The 10,468-nt window shown below is 43.5% G+C and overlaps 1 protein-coding gene across 9 annotated transcripts in view; it reads left to right on the forward strand.

Moving 5' to 3' along the window:
• ADAT1 (adenosine deaminase tRNA specific 1) overlaps positions 1-10,468 on the forward strand; it is a 45,374-nt gene that overhangs the window by 17,912 nt on the left and 16,994 nt on the right. For 5 of the 9 annotated variants that reach the window (XM_033434393.2, XM_033434391.2, XM_033434392.2 and 2 more), the window contains 2 exons: positions 593-679; positions 3,500-6,333. The exons of 2 other annotated variants lie outside the window; for them this stretch is intronic. In XM_033434393.2, coding sequence (XP_033290284.2) covers positions 593-679; positions 3,500-3,632 — 220 coding nt within the window. In that variant the 3' untranslated portion in view covers positions 3,633-6,333. Of the gene's footprint in view, positions 1-592; positions 680-3,499; positions 6,334-10,468 lie in introns of those variants that run through there. 2 more of the 9 variants (XR_004485074.2, XR_004485073.2) reach the window with 1 other exon arrangement.

Here is a 10,468-nt window from a genome sequence, read left to right on the forward strand (position 1 = left end):
AAAATTTAGTAATCCCCTCTGTCTTTACCCCATTTCAGCCCGTCACCTTGATGATTTCACTGCTGGTAACATTTCTTGAGAGTTTTGGGGTTTTTTGTTTGTTTGTTTGTTTTGGCTGCATTGGGTGTTCGTTGCTGCACATGGGCTTTCTCTAGTTGCAGTGAACGGGGGCTACTCTTTGTTGCGGTACTCAGGCTTCTCATTGCGGTGGCTTCTCTTGTTGCGGAGCATGGGCTCTAGGCACGCAGGCTTCAGTAGTTGTGGCACGTGGGCTTAGTTGCTCCATGGCATGTGGGATCTTCCCAGACCAGGAATGGAACCCGTGTCCCCTGCATTGGCAGGTGGATTCTTAATCACTGCACCACCAGGGAAGTCCCTGATAACATTTCTTAAGATGAGAATCAGTTTTGTCCCTCAACCTCATCAGACTCTTGGGTCTGGATTTTTCTTCTTGCCAAGTGCAAGAAGGTGAAAATGGGGGCTCAGGACCTTCAGACCTAAAAAGATACCATGTGAAACCCAGTATCTTTGATAGGGGCCTGATACATAGTAAACACTTAATAAATCTTCTTGGTCTTCTTTTTCCAAACAGATCCCGAATCAGCAAAGTAGAGCTCTTTAGATCATTCCAGAAGCTGCTAAGCAGTATTTCAGAGGACAAGTGGCCAGACTCCCTCAGGTGATGCCATTGACCTATGTTTTTTCATATTTAGGAAGACTTCTGGTTTAATTCTGCTTATGGATGGCAGGAAGCTTTGGCAGGAATGGTGGTTCAGTAGGCGAGTGGGTACTTATTACTAACCACATGCTCTTCAATCCCCATGGCCCCATTTGCAGATATGTGTATGATCTGAGCTGTGGGAGATGGGTAGTTGGTAATACAGAGTCACACGAGCCTAAGGGCAGAATTGGGGCCTGGGCCATTACAGGCCCTCCTCTTGTTCCACCTCCAGATGGACAGCGTTGTGGAAATGTGAGTGCTTGGGGAGCAATAGATTCTGTTGGGAATATCATTCTCTTCTCTTTTTCTTTTGTTCACATCACTGCTTGTGAACGGAAGCTCGAAGACTTAAATTACTTTCCAAACAGGAATGTAGAGAACTATAAAACCACTTCTGGGGCAGGTGGGTGGGTGGAATTCAGATACTAACTACCCAGAGTTAGGCCAAATCTCACAGGGTAGGGGCACAGCCCCCACAAACTGACCTCACTTCAGGACACCAGCCACATACTGGGGGGGCCCCAAAGCCACTTACACTTCTGACCAACTGACTACAAACTCAGGTTCCTACTTCCCCCTCAGGTTCAATAATTCACTAGAAAAACTCACAGAATTCAGGAAAGCACCATACTTACAATTACCTTTTATTATGAAGGATACAAATAAGGACCAGATGAAAGAAGGGACACATAGGGCAAGGTCTCCAAGGGTCCCCAACCTGACACTTCTGTGTCCCCAGGATGCATCACCCTCCCAGCATGTCACTCTCTGTCACCAACCAGGAAGCTGACCTGAGCTTCAGTGCTCAGCGTGTTTAGTGTGGTTTCATCAATAAGCATGATTAATAGAATTGTTGGCCACATGATGTGGTTGAACTCAGTCTCCACCTTCCAGTATCCCCACCCCAGGAGGTCAGACTGATATCAGATGGCTCAAAGCCCCAACTTTCTAAACTCATGGTTGGTCTTTCTGGCATGGCCAGCCCATCCTGAAACTATCTAGGGCCCACCATGAGTCATCTCGTTAAGCAAAAACTTAGGTGTGATCTGAGGGGTCCACCATGAATAACAAAGACATTCCTATCATTAGGGGAATTCTAAGGGCTTAGAGGCTCCCTGCCAGGAACTGACAACAAAGATCAGCCAAAGTCTTTTTTATACAACAGTGGGGAAGCGAAGGCGTAGCTATATGCTTCCATATGAAGAGGCTACCACCTGTTTTCACCATCATGCATCCTACAGTCAGTATTGATGCCCTCCCGTCATCCATGGTCAGTTTGCTTGTTTCTTGTCTGGAAGAATGAATCAGACTGGAACTGGGTGGGTTTCCGTACATTCTGTGACTTAAAAACAAATCTGGACTTAGGTAAGGAGAGACTTCATTCAAAAGGATTATTGTAATAAGAGAAAGGGCCTGTTACAATAGGAGGAGGACTAACGCAATAGCAAGGGCACTGCAATCTTAAGATCTGTAAGCCTCTTGAAGAGCAGGTGCAAAGGAATTTTCTTTTATACGGAGAGAGAAGCAAAGTTAGACAGAGCCGGGAATGGGGGAGTAGGACGAGCCGGTAGTGTGATGGAACAATTGAACAGGAAGTGTTGATTCTCAGGAGGGGCTGTTAAAAGAAGGGCTTGTTACACATGCTGATGCTGGCTCAGGCTGAAAGTGGCTCAAAGTTCAGGGGTCTGGGGGAAGGAGAGAAGCATAACTAATATTTGGTCAAATTAGCAGGCATGTGGTTGAGATTTTGTCAGTGGGTACAGTTCAGCTAATCATTATGAGGCAAAGAATGGGGTCTGTGTCTGGCCTTGTTAGAGGTAAGCGAGGGGGGCATTCATGAGTCTGTCTAAGCCATGAAGAAGGGTGGTTCTTTGCAGTCAGCCACTTCCCACAACACAGAAGTGTGGGATGGAGATTTCTTAACCATAGCTTGTTTGGGGAACTGAGGGCTCAGGTAAAGTTTAACATTATCATGTGTGTGGTTCCCATCCATTAACCACCAAAAAGCTATGGGAAATTGATCAAACAACGAAAATCAGTGTTTGCTACCATTAGCAACTTTAATCTTTGCTGAAGTGAGTGAAGAAACAACTTGGGTCTCCTCAGATCTTGGCAAAGAACGAAAGAGTAGAAGCAGGATAAAACCTGAATCAATGAGACATGAGGCTCAGTTTCTTCAGCTATGAGATGGCAAGGACAGAGCTCAAGGTCGGGGCTGGATCGAGAAGAGGGCTCAGAGGAGCCTGACTCAAGTTTGATCAAAGGAAAGAATCTTTGTCACAAGAAAATCTTTTGATCTGGGCGTGAGTATTATAGATATTATTCAGCACGTCGGCCATTCTTCAGCAGTCAGAGACACTAAGGGATTTGGGAAAGGGTATTGGCTGGCAGTACATAGGAGAATATGATTAAGATGGAAAGTGCTTTGGGAAAATGCAGTTGAGAAATTTCTAACAGCTAGATCCTAATGGTGGAAATTATAGACACATAGAAAATTTTAAACCAAGTAGTAGATACAGTTATTCTTGTTTTATCTGATTCCACCAGGACCAGACAAAACTAGCATTCTGTTTATTCTTACCTGTTTTAATCCATGCTGTTTTCTAGTGAATTCCCTACAAAGGAGGTAAGAGTCAGCATAGGACAGCATAAGAAAATCCTCCTGCTTCCTAAGTCTCTTGTAATAAATCTGTCCAGCCTATTGCTGAGGTGTCTTGCTGGCCACGGTGGTGAGCTGTCCAGTGAGAACTTGTGTGCTTGGTGGTGTGTGTGCATTAGGGTGCAGAAGCTAGTGACGTACCATGAGTACAAGGAGGCCGCATCCACTTACCAGCAGGCCTGGAGCACACTCCGAAAGCAGGCGTTTGGATCCTGGATCAGAAACCCACCGGATTATCAACAATTTAAATGAGCAAAGTTTACTGGCAGCAGGGTGTTTTCCATTCATTCATTCTGGACTGCCTTCTTCCTACGTGCTGGATAAGCCTTAGCTTTTCTTGTGGCTGATCAGGAAAAAAAGACTGCCATCTACCAGAGTAAAATATCTCTTCTGTGTGAGATGGATGGAATTCTGGACATGGAACAATCTATACTTGACTGAAGTAGCTCACTGCTAAAACAGCATCTTGCTAATGACCTTGGTATGTGTCCTGTGTTTTATTGCTTCTCTAAGAATAAGAATTTGGAATGTGATGCTTTAAAAGTACTGTGCAATAGCTCCATTTTGTCTGTTCCTACATTGACTTGGCAAGTACTTATTGGGCTGAGATGATGTTTGAATCTCTGCAAGTTTTAGAGTTTCGCCTGTCATAGTGGACATGTATTTTGTATATCCAGTCTTTTTTCCTTTGGAGAACCACCCTTTCCTGCTTTACCCATGCTTGGATGAAGTGAACTTTACTCCTTGGCTCCAGGAATGTGAGCCAGCCCTGAACAGTCCTGGAACTAGTGCCAGAGTGATCAGGTAAGATTCTCTCTCCTCTTGTATCGGGAGCTATAAACGCCACGTAATCTTGGGATTGCCTGTGGCTGCCATTGCCTACTACATAGAGATAGCCAGCTTGAGAACAAAGGCAATGAAGGAAACAGCTGAGAGAATCAGAGCTATCGTGACCTTGTCTGGATGCCTGAAACTAGTGCCTACTGTGGACTTCAATTATGTGAGATAAATTCGTATTGTTTTGAGTAAGCCTGTTTGAGACCGTTTTCCTGTGACTTTCAATGGAAAGAGTTCTGTCTAAAAGGCCAAAAGTCCCTATAGTAATTCAGCAGCAGAGCTAGCAATCAATGCTGTTTTTACTAACAACTAATGTTTAACTTTCAACCTCTTCACACTCTAATTTATTGACTAAAAGTGGAAGTTCTCCATGTTGGGATTACTCAAGGTCATTGTTGGTTCTTCAGTATTTCCTTGTACCTTTAAATATTTTAAATAACAGCTTTATTGACATATAATTCACATACCATAAAATTCACCCATTTAAAGTGTACAGTTTGGTGGGTTTTAGTATATCCACAAAGGTGTGCAAACATCACCACGATCAATTTTAGAACATTTTTGTTCTCATCTGGGGGAGGCGGGGGGATGCTGTTTGACCCAGTACGGTATCTATTAGCAGCCGCTCCTCATTTCCCCTTAACCCCCTCAGCTCCAGGGCAAACAGTAATCTACTTTGTGTCTTTATGGATTTCTCTGTTTTGAACATTTCATATAATGGAATCATACAATATGTGGTCTTTTGTGACTGCCTTCTTTCACTTAACATGATGTTTTAAGATTCATGATGTTATAACGTGAATTGGTAGCATGAGTCAGTACTTTATTCCTTTTTATGGAATAAAAATAATATTCAGTTCTATGGATATACCACATTTTGTTTATCTAATCATCAACTGATGGACATTTAGGTTGTTTCCACTTTTTGGCTATTGTGAATAGCGCTGCTATAATCATTCATATACAAGTTTGCATGTGAACATATGTTCTTAATTTTTTTTATTACAGAAGTAATACGTAAGTTTTTCTTTTTCTTTTTTTTTTAATTTACCATTGTAACTTTTTTTTTTTTTGGCTGTGCCTTGCGGCTTGCGGAATCTTAGTTCCCTGACCAGGGATTGAACCCAGGCCACGGCAGTGAAATCACCGAGTCCTAACCACTGGACCACTGGGGAATTCCCCCATAAGTTTTTCATAACAAGTTATCCTTGAACTTTTTTCTATAAGGAATCCTTTTAGATAGCAGGAAAGAAAGACAAAAACATCACTACCTGAAGGCCAGACCCCTACCATATGCTGCTTTAATCAGAGAGATCCTTTTGCCTGACCCCAAATCCTATGATATGAGAGCAGTTAAGATACCTCGATTGGCAGAAGCTTTTTTTTTTTTTTTGCAGTACGTGGGCCTCTCATTGCTGTGGCCTCTCCCGCTGCGGAGCACAGGCTCCAGACGCGCAGGCCCAGCGGCCATGGCCCACGGGCGCAGCCGCTCCGCGGCATGTGGGATCCTCCCAGACTGGGGCACGAACCCATGTCCCCTGCATCGGCAGGTGGACTCTCAACCACTGCGCCACCAGGGAAGCCCTGGCAGAAGCTTTTATCCACAGAAAATTATGCATCTCTCTCTCTCATGAGATTCTTTTTTTTTTTTTTTAATATTTTTTTATTTTGTCTGCACCAGTTCTTAGTTGCAGCATGTGGGATCTTCGTTGTGGCATGCGGACTTCTTATTTGCAGCATGCAGACTCTTAGTTGCAGCATGAGGACTTCTTAGTTGCGGCATGCGAACTCTTAGTTGCATCATGCATGTGGGATCTAGTTCCCTGACCAGGGATCAAAACCAGCCCCCATGCATAGGGAGTGCGGAATCTTACCCACTGGACCACCAGGAAAGTCCCGAGATTCTATTTTAAAGGATAAAGATTTATATGAGAATGTAAGGAGATAGTCTTTTTATTCCTAAATTTTATAGTGTTCATCACATGTGCACCCAAAAAACTAAATATTAAAAACACTCCTGAATTTATGCTTCAGAACAGAGACTGGCAAAACCCTGAAAGATAGAGACCAGAGGCAGCTTCACCTTGGACTCTGCCTGTTTTCTCAAGAGCTAAAAGGGGAGCTTAGACAGCCAACTTCCTACATTTTGCTTTAATCTCTTAAAACCCAAGTTTAGGGACTTCCCTGGCAGTCCAGTGGTTGGGACTCCATGCTTCCACTGCAGGGGGCGTGCGTTCAATCCCTGGTCGGGGAACTAGATCCCACATGCCACGTGGTGCTGCCAAAAAAAAAAAACCCCAAAAACAAAGCAAAACAAAACAAAAACCCAAGTTTAGAATCTCACCTATGCCTTAAAATCACATCTCTGCAATATTGGCAGTTTCTCGGACTTCATACATTTAGATCATATGTTTTTACGGATAACTGCTTCCAATTTTTAAGTACCTTTTTAGACACTTGTTATAGGACATCCCTGGTGGCGCAGTGGTTAAGAATCTGCGTGCCAATGCAGGGGACGTGGGTTCTATCCCTGGTCTGGGAAGATCCCCCATGCCAGGGAACAACTAAGCCCATGCGCCACAACTACTGAGCCTGTGCTCTAGAGCCTATGAGCCACAACTACTGAGCCCACGTGCCACAACTACTGAAGCCCCCACAATGAGAAGCCCGCTCATTGCAACGAAGGGTAGCCCCTGCTCACTGCAACTAGAGGAAGCCTGCATGCAGCAACGAAGACCCAACGCAGCCAAAAGTAAATAAATAAATTTATAAAAACTTGTTATAGAAGTTTTTAAATAGACAAAAAGTAGAATAGCACAGTGGGCCTCCATGTACCCATCACCCAGACTTAACAATCATCAGCTTTATGCTGCTGTTATCTAATCTATTCCCCCCTCCCCTCCAATTTTGTTTTTCTTGGAATATTTTAAAGTGAATTCTAACCATCATATTCTACCCAACAAAATTAACAATCATTCCTTAACATTTATTATGCAGGCTGTGTTTTATTTCCCCTGTTGTCTCAAAAATGTCTTCTGACTATTGTTTTGTTGAAATTAGGATCCAAACAATGTCCACACAATGCATTGGATTGACGTGTCTTTTTCTCACTAAATCACTCTCCTTTTTATGTGCTTAACAAATGGGTTATTTGTCCTGTAGACTGTCCCCCATCCAGGATTTGGCTGCTTATTTCCTCCAGTGTTGATAGCAGGTTCTCTCTCCCTCATATTTCCTGTAAATTTGTGGTTACGTGGAGAGGCTTGATTACATTCAGGTTCAGTTCTTTTCAGGTGGTTCTGCACAACATAGGGTTGTCCCGCTTTCAGTGATTAATCAGTGGGTTCATTGGTATCAGCCTGATGTATCCCATCACCCTTTTACAGAATGGTTTTAGCAACTGTGTCACGAGGTCCCCAAGACCACCCTTAGGTTGATTCACTAGACAGACTCACAGAACTCAGAAAAACTGTTACAGTTACCATTTATTACAGTGAAAGTCAGCAAAGGGAAAAGGCACATGGGCGAAGTCCAGGAGACAGTCTGCACAAGCTTCTAGTTGTCCTCTCTGCTAACCTTGTGTCTCTGATGCTTTGACATCTTTGCCTTGCTGACCCTGGAGAGACTGCCCCTCCCAGGGATAGCCAGTTTCTAGGGATAAAGACTCATCTCTGAGCACACCTTTTGTACGTATACCAACCAATCCAGAGCCCATACCCCAACCACCTCCTTTCTGGGGCTCTCACATTCTGGGCCACTATCCACCTGCCCTAATCACACCAGGGCCAGGCACCAGAAAACCAGGGGCAGTCACTGTGCCTCCAGAGTTTACTGAAATTAGTCAAACCAGCCAATCCCAAGCCTGTTTACCTTGCCCGTCCCGTCCCTTCCCCTTCACAGTAATGGCTCTTGCCCACATTTCCTCCTTCCTCCCTGTGCCTCCTGACCCACCCTGGTGCTTCCCCAGGTGGCTCATCCTGCTGTGTCATGCTCCCTCCTCCTATATTTTAGAACATTCTCCCAGGGCAATCAATATTTAGTTTTTTGGGTGCACATGTGACAAACACAGCACTTAATTCTCGGGACAACGATGTGTGACTGTATGTGCAAAATGTTGCCAATCAGGGAAGTTCACCTGAGCCTTGGGTGCTGACACCCTATGGTGCACAGGACAACCCCCCGCAACAAAGAATTATCCAGCCCAACATGTCAGTTGTGCTGAGATTGAAAAACCAGATCTAGGGATTGTGAGGTTTTTTTGATTTTTTTTGTTTTTGGCCTCGCCTCGCGGCTTGCAGGATCTCAGTTCCCCAACCGCGGATTGAACCTGGGCCACAGCAGTGAAAGCCCCGAATCCTAACCACTAGACCACCAGGGAACTCCCAGATTGTGAACATTTTAAAGTCACTTGAAATAGTTCCTCTGTAGTTAGTGCTTCAAATATATATATAGTTAATTTTGTCTCCTTTCGCTTTCAATTTTTAGGGGGACTTTTTAAAAAATTATGTAAAATATTTAAAACAAGTTTTTGGGTTTTTTTGTTTTGTTTTTGCAGTACGCAGGCCTCTCACTGTTGTGGCCTCTCCCATTGCGGAGCACAGGCTCCAGACGCGCAGGCTCAGCGGCCGTGGCTCATGGGCCCAGCCGCTCCGCGGCATGTGGGACCTTCCCGGACCAGGGCACGAACCCGTGTCCCCTGCATCGGCAGGCGGACTCTCAACCACTGCGCCACCAGGGAAGCCCCAAGTTTTTTTTTTTAAGGTACATTCAGAGAGGTCTTACATCCTTGTCCCCTCACCTCTGTTTCTTCCTGCCCCCAGCAGTAACCATTTTTATTAGTTGGTGGACATTGCATATTCTTTCTTTTTGAAATACTCTGTGAATAGCCTACATAGAATATTTTGTATTTTTGCCAATGTATATTTTGGATAGATTCTTAGAGGTGGGATTCACTGTGTCAAAGGGTAAATGAACATATAATTTTTCTTTATTGAAATATGTCTTCAAAATTCTGTTTCTAAATACAATGAAGTGCAAAAAAAAATAGCAAAATGTAGGACACCATTATAACATTCCATTTCTAAAAAAAAGAAGGATGAAAGGTATATATCTATGTTTTGCTAAACTAGCTCTGAATAGATGCACAGGAAACCACTAACACAGGGCCTATAGGGTGGGAAAGGGAATGGCTGGGGCCTGGGAGTGGGAGGGAGACTTCTTATTTTTAAAATTTTGAACCATGTTAATATAGTGTCTATTTTTAAAAGTAAAATTTAGAAAATGAAAAAAAATAGAAAAAGTTTAAAATATCAATAGTTTTAAACTGTAGAAAAGCCGCAACATACTCAGAAGTGACATTGCATAGGGAAGAGGGATTCAGCATGCTTTAGGCAGCTAATTCCGCAGAATTCTCTCTTTACTAACAAAATGTCTTCTGAAATTTGGCTCTTTCAGAGAAGTTTACATTTTCAGCATTGCTTCCTCTTTATTCTGTGTTCACAAGTGGGTTCCAGTGTTATGACTATGTGTGCATAATTTTTATTCTCTTAGAATTTTTAAAAGTTGTCTTGATTTAAATAATTTTGTGTATATATTCCATTTAGTCATTTCTGCCTCAAAACATGGGGTTAAATGCCTTTTTTTTTAATGGTGTTTTTTGGTGCCAAGCATTAGCTCACTGTCTGGGGAGACAAGCTGATGCGGAGAAAATGATCCAGGCTGGCCGTCAGTGCTCTGCTTAAAAGAGAAGCAGGCCCCGTATGATTTGGTCGTGTCTGTGGCTGGTGGAAAGCTGCCTTCACCTGGACCTTGCCAACACTTTTTGGCCTTAAGACAATGTTCTGAGCAAGCCTTAGCCAAAGTTTTCCAGTTTCTAAAACCCAGATCCCTTGCTGACTAAATAGCTTAGGACAATGTTAGGTTTTTAACTGCCTCTGCCCTCCTGTAATGATGTCTGGGGAAGTCAGAGGAGCTGCGAAGAGGAATCCCACTGCAGCAGAAGGTTATCGAAACTAGGAAACAGCTTCCAAGTAGAAAGATAATGCATATGTGCTCACTTTCAAGGGCTCAGGCAATTCTTTCCATAGGAACAGAGGCAGCTACTCTAAAGGAGTGGTGTGTTACAGAAAGAGCCAAGAAGGCAGATATTTTGGAGATAGCAACTTTATTTTCCAGAAGGTAGAGTTCTTTTTATACCACATATTGAGGAATCATAGTTGGCCTTTGCTTCTTATAAACGTGGATGCCTTTAA

This window comes from Orcinus orca, chromosome 20 (assembly GCF_937001465.1).
Source record: "Orcinus orca chromosome 20, mOrcOrc1.1, whole genome shotgun sequence".
Taxonomy (NCBI): domain Eukaryota; kingdom Metazoa; phylum Chordata; class Mammalia; order Artiodactyla; family Delphinidae; genus Orcinus; species Orcinus orca.